Raw genomic sequence first — 25,091 nt, forward strand, 5'->3', positions numbered from 1 at the left:
ATTTTCTGAGCATAGAATATGCCTAGGAACTGTTGTTTTTGTTATATCCTCTTTGAACTTTTAAAAATGGAATTCACATTTTTATTAAGAAAGTGAGACATTTCCTTCTGTTTGAGTTATCATTTCTTTCAGTTTTGGGTTTTCATTGGCTTTTTGAATGCTATTTCTCTCTTAATTCTCTCTTTTTCTTCCTTTAGTTTTGTTGTTGTTCTGGAAATGTGGTGGGTGTGATGTTTGTTTTCATCCCTCTTCTGCATGGCACACAGAGGGCCATCCAGCCTGTTTGCTCTGATGTGGAAGTGGGTTCTTCTTGGCTACCTCTGAGTCTTGACTGAGAACTGTTTGTGTCCCGCTCCCAGCGATATTCTGAGGACAGGGTATTTATTGTTCTATTTGCTTCATTTGTAGTCTGAAAGAACATGTAGAAGGGAGAAAGAACTCAGCTGGGGTTTTGTGCAGCCTTTGTTGGAGGATCCCACTTCCTGTGGCTCTTCTGAGTCCTGGTATGGATCTGGGAGCTGCACCAGGCTCACTCGACCCAACTGTGGATGGATCTTTTCCCTGAGGGGTAGATTATTTGTCTCTCAGAATGGGCCCTTGGCCAAGGATTGAGGTCAAGGATTGAGGTAGATTATTCTTTCATCAGAGAGAATCAGCCCCATTTGTTTACTCTCTTAACTCATTTATGTGTTGTCTTCAGCAGCTCTTTCCAAAACCCCCGTAAATCCAAAAGAAAAGATAAAGCTTTGGCCCTCTATTTAAAGGTGTGTGTATGTGTGTGTGTCAGGGGAAGACATGTATAAGATATGTCACCTGGCTATCAGCATCTCTTATCTCTTCTCCTCTTTCCGCTCTTATGATGGATCTTGACAATGTGATGGCCTTTTGTCCTTTGGTTCTGCCAAGTACACCCTTTTTGGAAGGGTTCCTTCACAAAGAACAATTAGGTTAGTTCTACCTTTCTTCTCTACTCTCCGTCTGATGTGGAGAGACCAAATATTCCACTGTGGTTCTACTCGTGCAGAGATCCTGAAGTGGAAGTTGGAGCACCTATCTCTCCCCAGAGCAGCCATCCCCCTGGGCTGCCTTCCCCCGACCCCGGCTGCTCTTTCTGAGGCAGTTGCTGGAGCTGGAAGCCACATGAAGCTAAAATAAAATCGTCTGCTTCTTTCCTTGGCCTCCTATTTGTGATGTTTAAGGCACAGGAGTATGTCCCGTTCATTGGTCATTTCGTGGTAGCAAAACCTTAGCCATTTCCCACATTTTGGTACATGGCTTGCAGTTGTCACTGTTTGAAGTTAATTTATTTAAAGCATTATCTTTTAAAAGGTAAACGCCCTTTATAGACTACTCAACTGTTACTGCAGTCATTCCATCCTGCCTTGTACTATAGCTCTTCAGCAGTCCATTTCTTCCAATGCACTGTGAAGTCTCTGAGGCAGGTGGAGTGACCAGTTGTCCCAGTCACTTGGGACTGAGGAGTTTTCCTGCGATGTGGACTTTTAGTGCTAAAACATGGAGAATCCCAGGGAAACTGGATAGTTGGTTCCCCAACAGGGCCGTACATGATTATTCTTCTTAAATCTGACACAATGAGAATAATGCATTGCACAACCAAATTAGCTCATGGGATCCAGGCAGGCTGTGTCCAGGTACAAATCTTTACAGCAAAACACAGACAACTTCATGTAAAGTCATCCACATTTACACTCTTTCTCATTCACATCATTGGGATGGAGTCTAGTGAGAATTCTTTGAAAAATGCAAACATTACAAGACCATTCAGACAGACAGTGATGTTTCCATAGCACTCGGCTCCTTCTCTCAGCACGCATTTGTTTATTGCATTATAGACAGTTTCAGTCATGAACAAGAGGAGCGCTTCTCAAGGGCAGGAATGTCTGACTCATTTTTAAGCTCCCCTGGTAGAGTATCTGGCACCCAGCCTGTTGTTTGTTTTGTTGTTATTTGTTGAATGGCGGAAGGAATAAATAAATAAATGGCAGGGAACCCCCGAATGGATCTCTGAACAAATTCTGCTTTGCCTTCTCGGGAAGCCTCAGCTGGTGAATGGAAAATAAAGGTCCAAAGTGTCTGTTCCATTCCTTGAAAACAGGAAGTGTTTTGAATGGATTTTAAAATGCCAGTAAAGATGTCCCTGGGGAGGGGTGGGGGGACACACACACACATGAGAATGCTTCTTTATTCAGGCTCAGTTCGTGACCCTCTAATGATTCTGGGATGGACTTTTTCCAACTGCAAACACAACTTTAAAGAACAGATTTTTGGGTGCTTGGCGCTGTGTGTGCTTTCATTCTACCTGGAGAGTGTACACAAGGGATCATTTACATACAGAGAACTTTATTGTTGGGAGGTGATGATTCAGTCTGCAGGGACTGGGGCTCCGAGGGAGCTCTGCGTATTAAAGCACGCTGCCACATCCGGGGCCTCTGTGTTTGGTCCCGTGTCTGCTTCTAGGAGCTTTGCCATCAGTCTGGGTTTCAGAGGCAGCTCTTACCTTTTTTCCACAGGAAATAAACAGAATTCTCAGAACCAAGCCTGTGAGCAGGCTGAGCCCTGCATCAATATAATCGTGCCTTAGATTTCTCCCACCTAGAATTCTCTTCTTCCTCCTCTACCTTTTTAAACCCAATCCATATTTCAGGCCCCAGCCCACAGAATTTCCTGTGCTTTCTGAGTTCCCTACATTTTTTATCAATGCCATGAGGTGTCCTTATTTTAATAGAGCTTATTTTATTTCTTATGTAAGTTTTTTGAGGTGAGGAACTGTATCTTCTATTTCTTTGGATTTCTCCCAGCCACCCGAGCTAGACAGTCACTCCTTTTTGATGTCATTATAAAATGCATTGAATAAATTTGTTTCTGCAATTAGAGCACACAGATTTCCAGAATGCAATGATATGGATTATTGTTTGGGGTTAAGGAAAGTAGCTAACACAGAGACAAAAGGAATAAAATGGACATGCAAAATATCAAGATATCACAAAAAGTCATCTTGCCAGTAGAATCTTTCCATTAACATGCTTCCAGAAAACACCTGTAAAATTTTGCACACACATACACATATATGTATACATAGACATGTACACCTAAACACATATTTACACATATACTTTGACCTACACATATCTGCACATACACGTACACACACTACACATACTATACTAGATGAAGTAAGTGCTCAGCAGAGGATCATACCATGGTAGGTACACAGAAACTAGGTGTTACCATTGAGAGAGCAGGACACGGGCAAATACCAAGCTTTAGTGGGGACAGCAGGTGTAGACCAGTCCAGAGCCGGAGGCCCGGCACTGAGAGGGCTGCCAGGACCCTGGAGTATGAGGTGCCCGGTGCCTGGGACAGAGTCACAGAGAGGAGAAATGGGGACGTAGTGAAGGTAAGTGTATCTGCTTGGGAAGGGTGACAGACTGCAACTGTGCTTATGCCTTATCATGCCCTTGGACAGTCACGCCACTGGGTGTTCCCAAGAGTTTCTAGAGTCCCAAATGGAAGAATGTTTCTACCTTTACGTGTTCAGTCTTTAAGACTGTTTGGCACATAAGAGCAAAGTCCATAGACAAGGATTCTGGTTTAACCTCTCTGGGCTTTAGCTTGCTCATCCGTACAATGGAATTTGTGTGTTCTTTATTTCATGGACTTCACTAGGTGTCCCAGTGGGCTAGGCCTATGGCAGATTGGACCTGTAGCCTTTAAGTTTCCATTGACCAGATCTGCACATTTAAATTTCATTGTTTCTTGGTAAAAATCAATACAAATACAGTCATCGTGATGGTCAAGCTTAATTTAACACCCTTTTGCACTTTACAAAATAGGTTATTTGCTTGGGCCTTTCCTGTTACTGTGGAAACAGGTCCAGACATACACATGTTTTATTTTCTAGGGAGACATGCATCCAACAGGATGGGAGGATTCATCTCACCGTTGTTTACTTTGGGAAAGAAGAAATGAATGAGGTCAAGGGAATACTTGAAAACACTTCCAGGTAAGTACAACATGGGGCCGTAATCAAGAATCATGGTCACTGAGCTCATACATGTATCCAAGGCTAAAACTCCTATTTTTGTCTTATTTTCTTTAACACTGTGGGGGAATTGCGAGGTTGCTTGGTTGCTGGCCATGTGTAGGGGGAAATCTGCCTGACACCGGTGCTCATTGTGCAGGGTGTTGTTGATTTTGACTTTGAGATAAACTGCCGTGAGTAGGGAGCATGCTTGGATGTCTTCACTCTCAGCACTGCAGGTCTGAGGTCTTTATGTCACAGAGTGGGAATTAGGGAGGGTACGGCCGTGCAGGCAGTGCCATCTCAGCCACAGCTGGTAAGGCTAAGAGTGGTATCCATGCTTGGGTGGCATTCACTTAGCCAGTGGTCTCACCCTTCTGACCACTGCCGTGAGTAGGGAGCATGCTTGGATGTCTTCACTCTCAGCACTGTAGGTCTGAGGTCTTTATGTCACAGAGTGGGAATTAGGGAGGGTACGGCTGTGCAGGCAGTGCCATCTCAGCCACAGCTGGTAAGGCTAAGAGTGGTATCCATGCTTGGGTGGCATTCACTTAGCCAGTGGTCTCACCTTTCATTCATTATGCATTTTGAGAGATTGGAGGGAAGCAGGAAGTGATGACTGGAGCAGGATCCTTGATTAAATCTGTTCAGTTGAACAGAAATTACTTAACTAAAAACTTTAGACTTCTGATTTATATTTATACCTCATTGATCAGTTGTTAGGAGAATAAATATGTTCAAAGACATCAGAGATGGATTTTTCCCCTACAAATATACAAATATTTATTTAATAAATAAACATCTATGTGGAGAGTGGCTACTGTGTTTGGACGGGTTCAAGCCTCGGACTAATGAGAGGGTACAGTCCTCTCATGGCCACGTGCAAGTCCCAGCTTGAAGGGCAGAGCCCTCCCAGCACAATTATAGCCAACAGCTATAGTTGTAAGCTTGAACCTATGGTCCGAACACGTGGCCCCACGTGCCTAAGTGATATAGGCTGCAAGTAAACAAAGCTTGATCAGGTGCATGTAATTGAGCAGGATCGAAACCCACGAGAATGTTGTAAACCCACGAGAATCTTGACCACGCCCTTACTTTGCCTGGTGGCATCTGGCTATAGTCCGTGGTGCTGTCACTAGCTCTGCATCAGAGAGGCTCTCCATCAGAGAGGACAGCGTCCCACTGAGACCCAGCTTTCATTCTCTTGTCTGTCTTTTCTCAATCCTTCACCGCCCCCTCTCAGGGTCACCCTTGGCTGTGCTGGTGCGGCACACATCTATGGCATTTTCTACTAGTGAGGAAGCTGGAATGGTATTGCCATGTTCCCTTGTGGTTTGTTATGGAGGTTTGCAGGGTTTCAGTTGAGTAATTGGGGGAGGGGATGGGAGGTAGTTTAAGTGAAGCTTAGAGGGTAGTAGTGACAGAAATAGTCAGAATAGGTCCAAATTGTTAGAAATGCTCTTAAGCAGTGTCATGGGAGTGAGACAGACACTCGAAAATGGCTTGGTGCATAGCCAATCAAAAGTGATGGGCAGGCACACATTCTCCTTTTATCCCTGACTCTGCTGCACCGTGCTCTGATTGGCTTAATAGCGTGGCTTCACATTCTGGCTCGAGTGACTAATTCAAGTGGGGTGGTACAAAGGGGGTGGGGTTGTTCTAGGTTAAGCTACAAAATGGAGGTTTATACAAAAAGGAAATGAAGTTAGTATCTAAACTATACCTTTGACAGAAAAGACTTTGATTCTCACAATATGGCCTAAATATAAACAGAGCTGCTGTTTTGAATTTCTGGTAAATGGTAATCGGATGACAGTCAAAGGATAAGATTCCAAGATTGGGTGCACTCTGTATTTATTTTCACACTTTGTTACTAATTTTGTATTAATGGGCACAAGGACAGAATGCTAATTATACTTATTCAATCATTCTGAGGCAGTCCACTAGCCAAATTTGCCTACCACTTCTTTTTGTAAGTTTTGTTGGAATGCAGGCATGCTCATTTGTTTACATACTATTTATGGTGGCTTTTGTGGTACAGCTGCAGAATTGAATAGTTGTGACAGAGAATGTATGACTCGCCAAGTGCAAACTCTCTCCTCTCTTGTCCTCTCCAGAAAAAGTTTGCTGAATTCTGTTTTAAATCAATTATGAGTTAAGAGTTTAAAACCAGTAACAGCTTAAAGCTATGGCCTCTGTTGAAGGGAGATCAAAGAGAATAAAATACTTGAATATCCTAAATGTGAAATAGAAATATCTCAACTGCAGTGGGTTGCAATATCCTTTTCACCTCTGCTTAGGAATGGGGAGCATGAATTATTAGAATTCGTGTCCTCTGCACTGTGGATAGGTTTTAATGTCTCTGGAATATCCATCCCTGGGAGTTGATCTTTTTAAAGTTTCCCAGATGATTCTAACACGTAGCCAGGATTGAGAGCCTTTGTCTGAGAAAGTGGCAGTCCACCCCAGGGGCTGTCCAGGAGAGGCCTTGATTGCAGCCAGCTGCCCATTCCGAGGTGTCTTTAAATAGCTATCCAGGTGACCCTCAGTCCTGTTAGGTCTGGCACCTTCCCAGGACATCAAAGGATGACCAGACATTTGCTGATAGATACATATAACCAAATTTACCCAAGTCTGATGGATGATATATATAAAAACTTATATGAGAATCTTTTAAAATCATTTTTATCATTCTTTGAAGATGGTATAACTCATTCACATGCATCTTATCTTTGAATAATAATCATTATTATTATTTACGTGGATGATCTTTACTATTCTCAGCAATGTCACGAGATAGATGCTATTAGCCCCATTTCAAAAACTGAGGCTTAGCGAGGTTGTTTAGACATTGTTGTGGGAAATACCCTTTCAAATGATTAGAATACTTATGGCCTCTTATTATTAAAGGCATTTTTCACCATATCAAATTACCTGACAAGCTAAATTCTCAATCAGCAGGTTGCTTGGTGAGCAAGGAATGAAGAGAATCTGATCAAAAAAAGTATCATCATTTGAGTGGTAGGGATCTTTTACTTAAAATGTTGAAAAATTTCTAGGGGTTAACCTACCCAGAGAACTTCGTGTTAGAGACTGAATTGACCTCTTTAAAGAAAGAGGCGCTACAGACATCTTGGCAATATTTATTGGAACCCCATTTTTCTCTGTGGACGTCCTCATTCTGTTAACTGGTGATATCTGCAATATTGATGTCACTGATGCCTTGGGGCCTGGCCTACACACTCCATTGTGTTGCTTTGATAAGACCATCTCTCCTAGGAATGCCCCACTCTCTGCAGCCAGCCTGAGTCCATAGTAATCTAGATGAAAACTTAAATTAGAAGCTTTTAAAGTCATCTTTATCATTCTTTTAAGAAGGTATAACTCTTGTTCACATGCATAATAATAATTATTATTATTTGTGTGGAGGATCTTATTTAATATTCACAGCAACCTTACGAGATACTAGTAGATGCTATTAGCTGCATTTTAAAAACTGAGGCTTAGCGAGGTTACTCGGGCTGCCATCTGACACCTGGGAGAGCCAGGATCTGAAGCTTGTCTGCGAACTTCCAGGACTCATGTCTTAAAATCTTCACTCCAATGTACTCCATCCTAAAATCCATAATTGTTATCTGAAAGCAATGAGATATGAAATCAGTCTAAATGAAATTTATTTCATTTAGGTATCAGTATTGTGATTAAACTGTTCTAAATGCAGCTAAGTGTATATATTTTAAGAATATCCTTTAAAAATCTACTTTGATGACTATGTGCAATGTTTTACTCACTCAGTTTATGCTCACTCATTTGAGCTTTGCTTTTCAGTTGATTGCTATAAATCAGTGTTTTGTAAACTGAAGTTTGTGATTCATTAGAAGGTTGTGAAGTAGATTTATGCTCAGTATTACAAAATAATTGAAATAGAGTGGATAGAAGATATAAGTAGTAAGGATAAATATTGTTTCATTAAATTTTAATTTCTGTGTGTGTGTGTCATAATATATAATATATTCCTTTATAAGGACTTCGGTAAAAATAATTACCAAAGAAAGCAGTATAAATCAGTTCTCAATATCTGATTCTTATTCCACAGAGTTTTCCATATTAAGCTTCAGTTAATCACAGGTTACAGCCTCACACTCAGTGGTTCTCAAATATAAATGCGCTTTGTATAACCAGGGATGCTTTTAAAAATGCACATTCCTGGGACCCAGCTCCAGAAATTCTGAGTCAATAGGCCTGAGATGAAGCTTGGGAATCAACACTTAGAATGAGTTCCATATGTTGATGCAGGTGGTCCATGGCTCCCACTTTGAGAAATGCTGGCTGAGGTAGACATTTGCTTGGAGCTACACCCAGTAAGTCCTCAATGTCATCAAGAGGATCTGTGACTGTAAGTGAAACATGTATGAAGAAACCAATTTTACCATAGGCTAATTGATATAAACAAGAGTTAAGTTCCTATGACATATCATCAATCTATAAAAATAAAAGCATAACATGCTAATTAGACCGGATGTCCTTTTGGACGTCATTCAGTCCTTCCAGACAAAGCCAGGGCTGTGAGGGAAGCCCGGGTCCCGGGTGCCAGAGGGAAGCTGGTGCCGGCAGCCGGGGGAAGGAAGGCCTACTCTTGCACGAATTTCGTGCACCGGGCCTCTAGTATTATAATGAAACAATGTTGGCCATAACGTTATTTGAGGATTCTTCAATATTTTGGAAGAGTTTTGAGAAGGATTGGTGGAATTCACTAGTGAAGACCTCTGGTCCTGGGCTTTCATTTGTTGGGAGATTTTTGACTCCTGATTCAATCTGCTTGCTCATTATTGATCTGTTCAGATTTTTCTATTACTTCATGATTCAGTCTTGGTGGGTTGTATGTTTCATGGATTCATTTTTTCTAAATTATATAATTTATTAGCATATAATTACACATAATCTCTTGTGATACTTTGTGTTTTTGTGTTGCTAATTGCAATGTCTCCTCTTTTGTTATAATTTTTATTAATTTGAGTTCTCATTTTCTTTGGTAATCTAGCCAATGACTTGTTAATTGTTTATCTTTTCAAAAGGAACTTGCTAAAACAGAGTTGTATAGCAGCCTTGTATAAGCTCAGAATCTAGAAAATTCTAAATTAATTGTTCAAAGTGCCTATTTTAAATCCTTTACTGTATTCAAATGTCTTCAGTAAGTAGAATTCATAGGTTATTTAATAGTTAGGGCTCTTAGATTTAAAACTGTAAATTATACATTGAATATAATACTGGTTCCTATGTAAATTTTTAAGTGCTTTTTTAAAATGAAGGGTTGTTGTGGGAAGTGTCACATTAAGAGAATTTCCTTGCAGTGGTGGGAAGAAGTATGTATTAGAGTAAATCATATTAGACAGCAAGATCTTCCATCATTTTTTAATCCAGCAGTTCTGGGAAATGCAAGTCAATTAGAGAAATTAAATCTCCAGCAGAAACCCTAGCTTTCTCAGGTCATTATAACCTCAATCAGAATGATTATGTGTAACTTGGAGGAGTCCCCATATACCAGACTTATTATATAAAAGAAAGGAATTCAATGAGAAATTCAAGGGTTCATCAGCCAATAATACAAGTCAAGAAGAAAAGAAGAAATAATTATGAGTAATCATGTGTCCTTTTGAAACTGCAGACTCTGATGCATAATAGGAAATCACCAAGTATAGAATGTAGTGCTCTCGTTCTACCATGAAAAATGTCCGTGCCTTATGAGATGTGCTGCGAAATATTACATTTCTTTGCATGGGTGAATTAAATATTTCAGACCAGATTGTATCTTATTTTCCTCAGCTCTCTTTTGTTCTGTTATTTATCTATTTGTCATCTTGTTAAAAGCTTAGGTTTGTGTCTGGTTTTTGGAATCTGTTGGTCAAGACTCTTTCTGGTGTGGGAGGTGGACTTACGTGCATGGGCTTCTCCAGTGCCCACCTGAGGGAAGAAGGTGGCATTTTGGGGCAGCACTTTCCAACAGTGACAGATTTGAGATGTGCCTCAGTGTTGCCCATTGATTTTGGCTTTAGTGTTAATTGATCATCTACTGTGTCCCTGTGAGTACCACTTCTTGCATGGTGTCAGATCACCTCTGAAGATAGAAACACAAAGTAAGGCATCCCTGGCCTCCAAGGTTTAGAGCCTGCGAGGTCATCTGTGCATGTCTACACAAAGCAAAGGCACAAGAAGGCACTGGGCACTAGAGGACAGAGGCAGGACTGGGAGCAATGCCTGGGAGCCCAGAGAGGGGCTTTAGTTTGCAGCAAGGCATGAGAGAGGCAGTGACGCTTGACATGGGCCATGAAGATTAAGTGGGACTTTCACTGGAATGGATGGAGGAAACGTATTCCAGGAGGGACCACCGACCAGAGGCAGGAGGCCCCAGCCATGTCCATGCCATCAGCAGCCATCTTCTGGCTGGACACTGTGTGGCAGGGGGGACAGACGGAGGACAAAACAGGGTCCCTGTCTGTGCACCTTGATGGTCTACATTTGGGGGTTGCAGTCTTGTGGCCATGTTGTGCACATTTTTAAACCCACAACTGCCAGACCACGTTGGGGCAAATCAGTGCTCTGCATTGGAATGTCCTTGCTTTTCGTGGCTTGGCTGCCTCTTAGACACTGTTTCAAATACTATTGAGCAAGGGGTGCTAGTATGCGAATCTTCTGCCCAACGAGCAGTGTTTCTGAGTGAAAATATGGGATGTGTTGAGGGAAGAGGCCTGATGGCCTTGCAGAAGCTGGTTTCTCTTTGTCCTGTTGCATCCTGTGTTCTGGTGCTGGTGCCGATGAGCTTGAGATGAGAGGAGGGCGTCCCACTTCCAGGTTCTTCTTTTTCTGGTGTTTCTAGCTCAGCCCTCTTCCTTTGTGGAGAACACTTGTTAATGATCAGAGCGCCTTCCCGATGGCAGGAGAGGAGAAGGAGGGGTTCCCCAGATAATGGTTAATTATAAGAGGTGCCGGGGTTGCGTGATTAGGAGGAAGGATAGTACCATTATCCATCTGCAGGTGGACTCCTAGCTGAGCACGGTGACCTGGCAACCACTCTGGGAACCACAGGTGAATGACAACTTAAAGTTAGCCCTGGGCCTTCTCCAGTGTCCATGACAGCTGATGTGCTATCCAGGCCATCAATGACTCTGTCCCCACCCTGCCTCTGTGTGCACTGATATCCAGCTCCCTGGTTAGGTCTTCAACATAAGGCCATCACATACGTGTGCCATCAGGCCCGCAGCAATGATGCATGTCTTCTGCTGGTCAGCATTGGTCAGGATGAATGAGGAGGCCAAGCAAAGCTGGGCCGGGCAGGATTGTGTACAGAGGAAGGAGTGGGATTTGGAGGGAAGTAGAGGCTGCTGGTGCCAGATGGGCACTGGCCCCGTGGGGTGAGAGGTTTCTGTGTGGGCAGTGATTGGACAGGGATGGGAACTGTGTCCTGGGGCTTTCTTTATGGCCTGCAGACATACTGGAGAGGAGGTTTGAAATGCATATTCAGATTGGGTAGTGCCACAGATGTAACATGGATTATCTCATCCTGTAGAGAGATTGGATGAAGAGAAAGGAAGGAGATTGCATAGAGGTTAATGGTTTTAAGATTTTTTAAAAAAAAGTTCTTCCAAATTAAGGTCATCTCAAACACTGGGAACAATGTTCTCCTTACCTCTTTTCCCAGTGACTTCGATTGACTGGCAAGCCCACTCCCCGCCCCACCCCCTGCTGCAGCAGAGCAGAGAAGAGCAGCTCAAGCCAGGGTTTGGAGAATTTTTGGACAGAACAACCTAGATTAACTTGTGTATTGGCTGAGTCTATGCACAAAATGACCACTCTCCCCTCTAAATTTGTAGCACTCGGCATGCCCTCAGAGGTTGATCCTCTCCAGGCTTGTCCTGCCTCCAATGCTGTTACCTCCATTTCTGATGCTGCCTTGTATTCTTATTTAAGTGTTCAACATGACTTCTGTAAATGTTTGCTCTCTCTATACAAACGGACTGTAAGGCTGTTAAGGGGAGAAACTGGCAGCTCCTTTAACACAAAGTGTTAGGAACCTGTATTCCTCTCCCTTGGCAAACCTTGCTTGCTGTTGTTTAAATATAAAGCATTTTTATATTTGAGCTCTCGAATGATAGATCCTGGAAGACCTCTTGGAGGAGGACCCTGAATTATGAGTCAGATACAACCTGAGTGAGGACAGCCTTGCTGCTACCCTGTATTTGAGCATGTCAGTCCTCTCTGCCCTGCAAAGTAGCTACAGCTCACCCCGCAGTCTGGGAGGGTCTCAAAGAGCATGAACCTTGAGACAAGCAAAGCAAGAGACCTGCTCCTGGCTTTGAGGGAAAGATGGGTCTCCGGATGGCAGATGCGTCATGGGAGAGCTGGAGACTCCCTTGGATGAACAGGCAAAAGACCAGGCAATGCCCAAGGGTAACACTTTCCAGAAAACTGAGCAAATAGGGCAGGGAGAAGTGAGTTGAGCCTGACTTATAGGAGCTGGGCTTTGGAAACCCCCAGGGAGGCTAGATGACTGCACCTGAACAGTTCGGGAGACAGGGAGGTATCTGTCCTTCACTAGGGCCATCCGAAGACTGAAGAGGCTGTGGAACACAACCACAGTTCTACTCACAGGAAAGATGGACTCGGCCCCCGGCTGGAGAAAAGAGGGAAGGTCAAGCCCTGAAGGCGAGGGAGTGCCTCTAGATGTGGAGCAGTGCTGAACAGGATGCACAATGTACAGAAATAGAATTTTAGAGTGAAATGGCCTTTGTGCAGTGAGGAAACGGAGGCCAGTGAAATGAAGTGATTCACCCCCGATACTTCAGAGGCAGGGCTAGCATTAGAATAATTCATCTATTTACATGTTTATTCACAAACATCTGCACTCACAGGGGCCGGGCGCGGTTCTAGGTCCTGGATCCAGGTTTCCTGACTCATCTGCCAGAGCCCTTCCCATCACCAGGCCTTCTGCCTTGATCTAAATCTGAAAAGCATGTCTGGCATCAGACTCAGACAGGTTGGGCCCACAGATTCCCAAGGTAAAAACCCAAGCTCACTCCCAGATCTGAAAGAAGATAAGAAGTCTAGGAAGGGGTAGCAGAACTTGTTCCACTGATTAAATTACAAGATATAAGTACAATTTAGCATTTGAAAAGTTTATGACTCTATATTTGTGTTGACCTTTACCCAAGTGGAAGATATACTTTTAAAAATGGAAATAGGTTTTTGAACTTGTTTTTGACTACATCAGGATTAGAGAGAAGTTGAGGGGTAGGGATAGGCCAGGTATAGAGAGGGCTCAGATATGAAAAGAAGGGTGATGTCAGCAGGAAAAGGGGGATTTGCCAAGTGCCAGGCATCTGTGAAGGTGGAATTAGGAGCTAGAATAGGACTATAAGTGGTTCTCTAGTTCTTCCTGGTAGAAGACAGTCTCCATCCCACTAGGTACTGAATGAATTCCTGGAACTTGTGCGGAGACATGTCCCATTTCAGAAGGTCCTGCTGTGCCTGGGAAAGAACAGCCGCAGGAAGAAACGTCTTGGCTTCACTGCCCTGGGCCTGGGAATCCTCGCCTGTGCCAGCGACAGCAGTAGCTGATGCTTACATAGTGCTTTCTACTCTTGGCCGTGTTTACCTAACTAATAACTTGGTGAGGCGGTTAAGGAAGGTGTTATTATTCCTATTTAGCAGATGAGGCAGCTGAGGTTCTGGGAGGTTAATGCCTAGATCACAGAGTTAATCTTTGGAGAGCCAGGTCTGAGGCAGTTCTGGTCTTCTGAACCCAAGTCTGTCATTTTCCTTGTCTCGCTCTTCTGCATGTCCTGAGCGTGGGAAAGGAATCCAGGTTTAGATCTGTTTGGGGATAAGCATATATCAAGACTATCAGGTCTGGCTCCTGGAGTTGAATACAGATGAGAGGATGCAAGGTGGAGCCATCCCAATGGGATTTCATTTCCTTGGCCCTGTGGTTTCATTGGCTCAGAAGGCATGGAGATTTTCCTGGGTTTTGTTGACATAGTCTTCACTGGTTCAAGTTTTCTCCATCACACGCACACACACAAATATTCATTAATCATGACAGTACAGTTTTCAATTTGGGAAAATTACTGAGAAGCAAGAAATAAACTGGTGTTAAAACTTCACTAGGTGTTTGTTCTTGGTACCTTTAATCCCAATGTATTTCCAAAGAGGCTGGGTCATTCTGTAACTGCCTGGTAGTCTCATTGCCCTCAGGGTACAAAAGAAACATGTCCGATGTGGATGGCCTTTGGTCATGTATTTTCCAGGGGACTCTTGACCTGGAAAGCCTGAGGGACTGTGTCTTTCTTCCCTTTAGAGCTGCCAACTTCCGGAACTTTACCTTCATCCAACTGAATGGAGAATTTTCCCGGGGAAAGGGACTGGATGTAGGAGCCCGCTTCTGGAAGGGGAGCAACGTCCTTCTCTTTTTCTGTGACGTTGACATCCACTTCACCTCTGAGTTCCTCAATACGTGCAGGCTGAACACACAGCCAGGTAAGGGTGTAGGGAGACTGCTCTTCTCTTTCTCTCCCTCAGGTGGCATTGGCTCCCACACTCGGGCATCATTCTCTTCACAGTTCACTCTGCTGTCCTGCTTCTGACTCAGCCTTATTTTCCCCCAATGACAAAGGAAAGGATAACCACCTGGTTGGATTTCTCCTTTGCTGCCACAGTGTGGCTTGTCAGCCACCGTAATTCTAGAACTCCTTGTCCCAAGCTCATTTTTATAACTTCTTTTCCATTTTCACCTGGGAGGTCGGCTTTCATGAACATTCACAGGAGAAAGTGAGGACATGACCTGGAGAAACTTTCTGAAACCAAAGGGAAAGGAGTAGCTGTGGGTAGTCACCAAGGGAAGAAGTAAGCAGAGCAGAAATAACTCACAATGTGAAAATTATTTTCATGGAGTTTGACTTATAGGCAAGACTGGTATTCAGCTGATAACTACTGGAATGGGCATGTCTGTTTTTAAAATATTGAAACCCTTCAGATAAATTGATAAAGAAATAACTGCCCTGGGCTCCCTACATCTACGCCTGCTGCACAAAGTCACCCCAGCCTCTGGCAACCCTTCAGACTTCCCCACAAGCCAGCAATTAAAGGGTTAATGTCTGGCAGGGCAGAGGGCATTAGGACTGTCTTTCACACCCACTCTTATTGGTTGATATCACTATTTTGAATATCACTCCTGGGCTAAGAGGCTAGAAATATTTGAGAGTCTGTTCATCTGATCTACCTGGTGCAGAACTTCTAAGATCTGTGTTAGACTTGAGGGGAGGGAAAAGGAAAAGTGGATGCAAATGTCTGGGATGTTTCAGTGGGTTGAATATAGATGAACAAACCTAATAGTTTCATCGGTTGTTTTTAGTGAATGTTTGTTTTCTGGTCTGCAGGGAAGAAAGTATTTTATCCAGTCCTTTTCAGTCAGTACAATCCTGGCATCATCTACGGCCATCACGATGCGGTCCCTCCCTTAGAACAGCAGCTGGTGAGTAATTACCCGCAGGTGCCTCTGTGGGGCTGTTTCATGTCTTTCATTACTAGGGCACCTGACCATGAGTACAGGTGAGTGGAAATCTGCGGATTGAGTCCTGTATTCATTTTCAAGTTTGGCAGACGTTCTGGCCTTTGCTCCCAGTGCCTTGTTGATTAAAAGTGCTTGCAATATTTAAAAGTGGAAAACAAATAGGAACAGTACCTTACAGAAAGGTAATTTCACACCTTCCTAGTTTTCTTCTATGGTTTTTGGAAACCAGTGTTCTTGCATTATGGATGCAGCACATTTTCTCTTTATTATTAACAAATCCTGCAAGGGAAGAAAGGTGAGATTGTGTTCCCATTTGGCAGATGGAAACCGGAAGTCAGAAAGGGGTGGCTCACCCCAGTACACAGTGAGTGAGTCAGTGGGGAAGCAGGGACTAGATCCAGCACCCTCCCATCATGCTGTCATTCCCACATATCATGGTGACTGGGGTGGACATTAGCATCAGCAGTGTCACAGGCAGGTGGCTTCTCTGCTATGATCTTAGCTGCACAGGCGATGGATGGTGGAGCCACAAAGGATCTCTGTAAGCTGTGTTGTCTCCGTTGGTGGTGGCAGGAGTCAGTCCACTTAGCAGAGAAGCAGGGCAGCAACAGGAAGATGAGACAAGCCAGAAGAGGGTCTCTGTGCCACACAGAGGCATGCCCCTCGGAGAATCAACTTCCCGTTCTTATCAAGTTGGGCTGCGATCTTTTCCTGTAGAGATCAGCTGGGCTTGTCAAGGTGGTGTTCCAGCTCAGGCTGCGTCTCGGGAGCATCTGACCTGGGGGCTGTCTGTTCGTTGCCTTGGTTAGCTCTGTCTCCTGTTTCAGGCAAAGCCACATTTCCTCCCATTGAGCACCTCATAGGCTGGGAAGGAAAGCTGCTGTGTGAGAATGGACATGTGATAGGACCACGTCTCCCATGCTTCTGTGCAATGGGAGAGGAAACTGATGTTCATGGGAAATATATGTTGTTGTTTTTTTTAAAAAAAAACTATGTTTTTATTCATTTAGGAGAGAAGGGAGAGGGAGAGAGAGATAGAAACATCAGTGATGAGAGAGAATCACTGATTGGCTGCCTCCTGTACAGCCCCTGCTGGGGATTGAGTCTGCAACCCAGGCATGTGCCCTTGACTAGAATCAAACCCAGGACCCTTCAGTACGTAGGCCAACGCTCTATCCACTGAGCAAGACCAGCTAGGGTAAAAATACATGGTTTATGAGATTCTTTTGTAGGATGGATTCTGTGTTCAAGCTTCCAGAAGTAGCAAAACCTGTTTTTCTAGCTGTTTCCTGTGCCCCGCTCCAATTAACCTCTGGCAGCGGATGTTCCAGAAAGTGTCAGCTCAGGTTCTTTCAGGTTGGACAAGCTCATGTCCTAGCACGGTTCCACTTGGGACACAAGCCATACAGGACAGTAATAATATAGTTTTCCCTTCCCCCAATGAAATTCTAATACCCCGGATATGGTGAATGTCTGTTTATGTACCATATATACATATGTGCTTTGTACATAAACACCGTAAGAGGTTTCACTCCCCCCAAACCCATTTTTATCCACCCTCATTGAGACAGAAAAACTTCTTATTTCCATTCTGTAAGAGTTCTAAGCTTCTAATAGGGCTTGAGGGGGAAATGGGAAACAGGATTTATTTTCCTTCATCCAATCAGAATAAAAGTCCCTTTGATTTTAAATAAAGTACCGCATGACATTTGACATCAAATGAGATTACGGTTTTTACTTTAAACTCCTAAAGACCTTATTCGCTTGCAAGGAATTCTTGTCATTTTACAGGTTAAAAGGTTTATCCTGTTATTACCATTCCTGCAGGGAAGCAGGTGTAAAGGGAAGCCAGAGGTATGGCGCGGGGAAGCCAGTTTCTCAGATTCTCAGAATTAGTGGTCAGGTCAGATTGTTGTATCCACAGCTGGAACCTCTAAGTTATCCTGCAACCTTTAAATTTCCTAGACCACATAGGTTTGCTCTTTTGGGGTTCAGTATTTGTGACTATTTAGAGCAGGGGTGGGCAAACTTTTTGACTCGAGGGCCACAATGGGTTCTTAAACTGGACCGGAGGGCCGGAACAAAAGCATGGATGGAGTGTTTGTGTGAACTAATATAAATTCAAAGTAAACATCATTACATAAAAAGGTACGGTCTTTTTTTTTTATTTCAATAGTTTTATTCATTTCAAACATTTTAACAAGAAGAATGTAAACACTAATTATTATAATTTGAAACTTCAAAAAATGGAGGAATCATAGCACAATAACATACCTTATATTGAAGATGGCAAAGGCAAAATAAAATTGCCTAACAAAGGAAAGGTACAAAAGCCTTTCAAATTAAACTTAAATATAATAAAATAATTTAAAACTAAAACAAATAGAAAAGAACAAAATGTGTAAACAGTAAATTAAACATTTCTTTAGTGCAACTTCCAAATTATGCCCGGGACGTAGATGTAGATGGCAATGTAGACTGGGTTGAAAGGTTTTTGGTCTTTAAAACATCAACTTCAGTGGGAACAGTGTTGTTGGTCTCCTTTTTAGCTAATGCTCTGATACTGTGCTCTCCAGGGGCGTGTCTCCCTACATCACCACGATAACGTGTCTACGCATTCCCAGGGTGATGTCGGGGGATGCGTCCGCGGGCATTACAAGGAGCCTCTGGAAGATTGAGAGGTTGTTCCTTCTACTGAATGGGCGGATATAAATCCGCCTACTCAGAAGAAGGAGCTGCGGCCGTGTTTCCCTGCCATGTTAACACTGCTGCTGGTGAAGGAGCGGAGGGGAGAGCAAGAGAACCCTCTGCTCTTTCGGCTCCACGGGCTGGAACCGGCCCGCGGGCCGTAGTTTGCCCACGACTGATTTAGAGAAACACAGCAGTTGTCTGTGCAATGCAGGGGTCTCCATCCAAAAAAGAAAAGTACTGATTTTGTTCTTTACTGGGTGAGTCATTTTTTGAGCACTTGCTGCCTACGGAGAACTAGTTAAGGTGTTAGTCGGGGAGGCAGAGAACTGAAACAGTTTTATGTACTCAGAAGTGATTGTGAGATAATTTCAACTACTCCCTTCTTGTCTATAGATTTACTAAAGATCACACAGACAGCTGGTAGCCAAGCACAGGCCCAAACTAGGATTTCCTTACTCTAGTGCAGGGGGAATAAATAGATTCGCTTAGGGTCTAGATGAGAGCTGAAATGTAAAGGAAATGACCTGACAAAAAGCCCAAAGGAGAACATCAAACTACAGACACTAATACAGAGATGGAATGTGGAGGAGCTAAGGAGTTATAAAATAAACAGGAATGATAAACCTTAGCCGGGTTGGCTCAGTGGACAGAGCATTGGCCCTGGGACTGAAGGGTTCCAGGTTCAATTCTGGTCAGGGGCATGTACCTCGGTTGCAGGCTTGATCCCTGGCCCCATGAGGGTACATGCGGAAAGGCAACCAATCGATGTGTCTCTCTCACATTGATGGTTCTCTCTGCCTCTCCCCATCCCTTTCATTCTCTCTAAAAAATCAAGGGAAAAATATCCTGGGGTGAGGATTAAAAAAAAAAAAAGGAATGATAAGAGAGGGATAAATTAGGAAAGATTTCCGACCAAGGGTTCATTTGGACTCAGTCTAGAATTATATGATGCATGTATATTAATGCATTCTTGATAGCCTTCCTGGAATACATCAGTGTCCAAAGGGAGAACATAGATCCTGAATGTCACTGTAGCAAAAGTTATTTATTCTTGCCAACAAAAGGCAGCTTTTCCAGCAGCCCTGCAGATATGACCTCATCGTCAAGGTGCTGGTCATTACTTCTCCTGGCTACCAGTATTGCCACTGTCATTGGATAACATTTTGTCTGCAGGCGCAAGCAAGAAACCAAACTTAGGGTATTTGTGAGTGTGTTCAGACTACTTGTTTCTCTACGTTTGAGTACAGACCATTAGTAATAAGTAGTAAGTGAAATCATGGGATTTTATACGAATATTTAATTTCTTGAGTTTTACACCTGAGATGAAACTTGCTGGTGCTTTAATGTAGAAACAGCTCTCTGAGAAAGGAATGGCTGTAATTTCAATAATTATTAACATTCCCCTTTGTTGGCTCAAGCTTTGTTAGTTCTTGCTGGGGCCATGGTGGGAGCCTCTTACCACTTCTGTCTTTAGACTCGTTCCCTCTTCTGTACTCAGTCTTTCCTTCATCCTCTGCCAGAGATACATTTCCAAAATGAAGATTAATTCCATTAAAAACTTTTTTTCATGGCATAAAGCCAGTGGTGTGCTAGTAAATGTTGAACAACCCACTCTCTGAGGCAGGGCGGGGGGAAAGCCCAGATTCATAGCATTGGCCATTTCCCGTGGTGTCAATTTCCCCACTGAGGCCTATTCCAGGCTACCGATGTGATGTCACTCAACACAGAGTTGGGAAGAAAATTACACAACCCTGGCTGCTCTAGCATAGCCATGATTCCTTGTTGGGATTGACTTTCCTCTAAAAACTGACTCTAAAACTGATTACGGAGAAAATGTTTGCAAACCTCAGCACCTGGCACAGGGTACCAGCTTGATAGACACCCAAGCCAGCCGCTCTGCCAGGTGAGCACCCTGCTCAGTGTCTTCTCATCGCCTTCCATCTCCTCACCTCTTCTACTGCCCACAGCGCCCGGCATCAGAGTCTGCCATGCGGCCCACCCATCATTTAAATCTGATGACTTTGTGCCGCTCTGTTCGGTGTGTCATGGTATGTCCTCACCCTTTCTCTGATTAAACCCTTACCTCTACCCGCCTCCAAAAGTATTTACCACTACACTGCATTTCACTTTAAACTCCCAAACATTGCTGACCAGGCATAGTCTGTTTTTACTTATTTGGGGAGCAGATACTCACTGAGCACCAAGAGTAACATTAACAGAGGCAATCCACGCAGTGGTTTGTAAGCCAGCACTGTGCCCGCGTTACCTCGTGTCATGCTCAGTGGTACTGCATGCGAAGAGACATCATTATGCTCAGTTCACAGATGAGAACCTTGAAACTCAGAGGTAGAAGTCACTTTCCCAGACTGCTGAGTGGCAGGATCAGGCGTGCAAGTGCCACCTGTGTGATGGAGACAGGGCTGAGGATGCCGAGGGGACTTATTTTTGGCCTTAGTGTGCTTCCAGGAGAGCACAGAGTCTGTCCTTTGGCTACAGATCCCCAAACAGAGGAAACCTGGACCATTCCTTGTCCAGCATGCCACCCTTCAGAAGACACTTCATGTGTTTAATGCAGATACTGATAAAAGACGTCTTGTTGAAAGTGTGGGTTAGTACAAATCTTGAAGGGGGTGGCATTTGAGTCTGTTCTTAAGCCAATTCTTTGAAAGCTTTGGCGCCAGAATACTTTATCTTTCAAGAGATAGAAATGGTCACGGCACCGTGCCTTACCCTGGGCACATGGGTACCATAGGCAGCCCCTGGAATCGTGCACAGGGTGCTCGCTCAGCTCTCGGGCACTTGCATACCACATGCGGGCCCTTGGAATCTTGCACGGTGTGCTCATCAAGCCTTCGGTACCAGAGAATGAGAACTGCATAGTGTGGGGTCAGGAGGCACCCAACCGAGTCATAGAGGACCCTGAAGTTCAAGGTGTCTGTTGCTCATGGACAGGGCTGGCTACTCACCCTGCATGGCCCAGTGCACAATGAAAGCACAGGGCCCTTGTTCAAAACTCATTAAGAATTTCAAGATGGCAACAGCAGAGCATTAAACCAGGCCTGAAGCCTCCTCACGTGGGGCCTGTGGACTGCACCCGCCTGCCTGCCTGCAGTGAGGGCAGAAATTAGGTTAATGAACACCATTCAGTGTTTCTGGTGAACGTGAGGCTGCTCAGACACAACCTCAGGTCTCAGGAGACTCTCTTGTCTTCAGAGGAAATACTCCACCTAAATATATGTTACTTATTTTATTTTAGGGCCCAGATTGCATCATGGGCAGTTGTCCAAGTCAGTGCCATGAAAGCAGACAGGCACTCCTGCCACCCCAGCCCCCGTGCACCTGCAGGGTGGCCACCTTCCTCTGTCTTTGGAGGGAGGTGCTGATTTATGCCTTGTGTTTTGGTCCTAATAGAAAATAATCACCCTGATCATATGAATCACCCACAGAGCGGAAGGTCTGGCAACTTCCTGTGGGAGAACTGTCCTTTCTGGTGCATTTTCCTGCCCTGCAGTGCTCTGATGGGATCCAAGGTGGGGGAGAAAGGTGGTTCAGAGCTAAGAGGAGGTCGGCCCTGGATAGAAATTGTTAAAAGTGAGGATAGCACTTGAAAACAGGTCAGGAAATTCAGGACAGAAGGAGGAGATGTTTCTCTTTTAAAGTCTAATCTCTATCTTAGGGCTTCTTCTTCCTCTTAGACATCATGGTGTGTGTCTGTTCAATGCTTGACCAGAACAGTGGTGCTCCTTATGCCTCAGGCAAAGGTGCTAAGAAGTTAAGCCCTCTGCTTAGAGCCCAGGAAGGTGAAAATGTTTTTGTCTGCTGGTCCAGAGTGACACAGTTCTGAGGGTTTTCCCACGGGAATTCCTAGGCCTTCACTGGTCCACTCCCTGACAAGATTCTGGGCTTGGACTATGTATATTTCCACTGGCTTGATGTTGTCTCTGCTCCTCATTTGTTCATCGGAGAAGTATAGCAGGTCCTCAAATAACTTCCTTTTGTTCAGTGTTGGTTCATTATAATATTAATGAGATGCCTGAGTAGGAAGTCAACTCCTGTTTATATCAATTAGCCTATGGTAAAATTGGTTTTGATATACATAATTGGGCTTGAAGTCGCAGAACCCATCAATGATGTTAACTGATAACTTACCGTATTTATTGAGTCTCACTACATGGGAGACAGTGATCTGGGTGCTGGAGACCAAGCTTGCGCTCACCAGAGGTGGTGGGTGAAGACAGTCGGCTAACAGAAAAACAAATACAACAGGGTGATTTCAGAGAGCCTGTTTATAGCCAGGTGATGGTGTAGAGTGTGACATGGCTAAGAAGGGTTGACAGTGGCTGGAAGGGCCTGGATGAATGACTCTGAGCAGTGACATTGGAACAGAGCCCGGGTTGAGCAGGGAAAGGGTGAACCTGGGAGGGAGCTCTGCAGGTATCCAGCTGTGGAGACCTGTCAGCTTGGTGCGTTCAGGGGGCAGAATATAAGGGGTCTGTATATAAGGGGCATGTGAGCTGGGCAAGGCAGGCAGGGGCCAGGTCCCGTGGGGCCTTTGCAGGCTGGAGGTTTCCTCATGGATTTTATTCTAATTGCATTAGAGAGCATGCAGTTAAAACCTCGGAGGGCTTTAAATGGGACCGTGTTGTGATCTGATGTGCACTGGAGAGCGCTCACTCCCAGCTCGGCTGCTGGTCCAGGGCACCAGTCCAGTTAGCGGCTCAGCACAGCTGAGGGTGGTGGAGCCTTAATAAGTGAACTCTAATAAGTGCACTCCATCTTGCCCTGACAGTATATGCTGTGGGCACGATCGGTTCCCACCAAGGGCTACGTTTCAATGAGCTCTTCAGACAGTGGCTTTTCGTGGCTTGCCAACATTAAAGCCAATGTTAATAAGTATTTATGTAGCTCATTCCCAGCTCACACATCCATTTGTTTCTGTCACACTGTCTGCAGCTGAGGGTCACTCTTCACTGTGCGCAGTTTACCAGGTACTGTGTCCACTCACCCCAGCCCTGGAGTGGCTACTTCTTACAACCCCCACCCCTTTGTCTTTCTTCCCCAGCCCTGACCCATTGTTTTCCCTGTTTGGACCTTTCATTTACACTCATGCAGACCTCAGCCAAGTATTTGAAGTTGGATACTGGCACTACTCTTCGACTCCGCTTTTATCCAGAAGCTTAGAAAACTTGTCTGCATCCTGGGGAAAAAAAGGATATTAAGCCAGTAGCTGCATCAGGAACAGCTTACCTGGTATAACAGGGATGAAGCAGAAACCAGTTTTTAAAATGACTTAGTAGAGTCATTTTTTTTTTTTTTAGACTTTCCTGTCCTGAAAAACCTTTCCGGTTGATACTAATGAAATTGTCTTGTCACTTGGGAGGTTTGTATTGCAGGCCTTTGTTCTGAAGAAGGATTGGAGAGCATGTGCTGGGGACCACAGCAGCCGACAGAGCCGCTTGTGGTCTTGGTTTTCCATGGCAGTCCTGATGCGTGCTGGCAGCGGTGCAGGCGGCATCCCCGTGGAGGTGGTAGTGAAAATAAGATTGTTTTCTAGGTCACGGAGTAAAAGAGCTTCAAGTTCATCAGCCCTTCTGCAAGCCATTTGTCCAGTACAGTGTAGCCTGTGGTAGAGATAAAGGAAAACTTCAGGGAGGTGAAATAGTAGTAATAGGATAAATGTTTGTATCTTAGAGCTGGAAGAGACCTTAGGGATGGTTTAGCTCAACCTTCTCAATTATTGGAAAGGAAATAGGGACTCGAAGAAGTGCGGGGCCTACCCAGGGCAGAAAAGCCAGCCAGTGGTCAAGATGGGACGAGACGCACACTTTGGCTCCTTAGCTGTGAATAGAGCCAGGCGTCCCGGACGGGAAAGGCAGCAATCCGCGTGGATGGGGACCTGGTGCAGCCTCCCCTCAACCCACCCACCCAGGGGACTTCCTTTCCTGGAAGCACCTACGTTAACTCAAAAAGGAATCATGAAAAATAACGATTAAAATAGGCCCCCAAACCATTCCCAGAATTACCTCAGCCAAAAATATAGAAGCAACTTTTTAAACGTCTTTCTGCTTCAGCCAGAACATTGGAAATTTACTTGCAAAGTAAGAGGTTGGGCAGGGCCAGGTCTGGCTTTTTGAAGACAGTCACGGCTTGGATGGCCTCTCGGCAGCCTGGCCGCCTGGCAACGACTTGCAGATGCTTTTTGGAGCAGTTTGGCTCGAAAGTAAAGATGAATGGACAGAGTCTTTCTTCATAACCTGGACGCGTCGTGCCCTTTTCCTCAACAAGCAGGAGCGGAGCCCGAGTCACACGCTGAAGCCTCGGGTTTTCCTTTCATTGCCCGGGGGAGCTCTGGGTGTGCACGGTGCCAGGGCAGCTGAATCCCGAGTTGTTCTCTATCCCTTCTCTCAACTTCCTGAGCCCTTTGCTGGCTCCCAGCCCGGCCCTGTGTGAGGGGCTGAGGCCTCCAATTCTCGCTGGCACTGGTGTTGGGCCAGACACGTAGGTGGCTTTTCCATGGCGCCGCTCAAAAACTTGCTCTCCGGTTTGTTTTTGAGTGTGTGTGTGTGTGTGTGTGTGTGTGTGTTTCCATGCCTTGTACCCTAGAAACATTCCAGCCAGAGGTGCCAAAAATCACAAGGCCCTGTTTTGGGATTGGTGAGCTGGCTATTCCTAACCGTCCAGAAGGACTCAAATCCATCTGCATTTCCCCCACAGGGCTGCGGCTGTTTATCAGTGCTGGGATGGGCTCTCCTTTTAACATTGCTTATGTGAATAAGCTCTGTTTTTTGTTATCCA

General features: G+C 44.6%; 1 protein-coding gene across 5 annotated transcripts in view; it reads left to right on the forward strand.

Moving 5' to 3' along the window:
• CSGALNACT1 (chondroitin sulfate N-acetylgalactosaminyltransferase 1) overlaps window positions 1-25,091 on the forward strand; it is a 316,104-nt gene that overhangs the window by 286,351 nt on the left and 4,662 nt on the right. For all 5 annotated transcript variants that reach the window (XM_080660425.1, XM_080660423.1, XM_080660427.1 and 2 more), the window contains 3 exons: window positions 3,923-4,024; window positions 14,394-14,572; window positions 15,472-15,566. In XM_080660425.1, the coding sequence (XP_080516551.1) occupies window positions 3,923-4,024; window positions 14,394-14,572; window positions 15,472-15,566 (376 nt within the window). The remainder of the gene's footprint in view (window positions 1-3,922; window positions 4,025-14,393; window positions 14,573-15,471; window positions 15,567-25,091) is intronic.

The sequence above is a fragment of the Plecotus auritus genome (assembly GCF_963455305.1).
Source record: "Plecotus auritus genome assembly, chromosome: 3".
NCBI lineage: Eukaryota > Metazoa > Chordata > Mammalia > Chiroptera > Vespertilionidae > Plecotus > Plecotus auritus.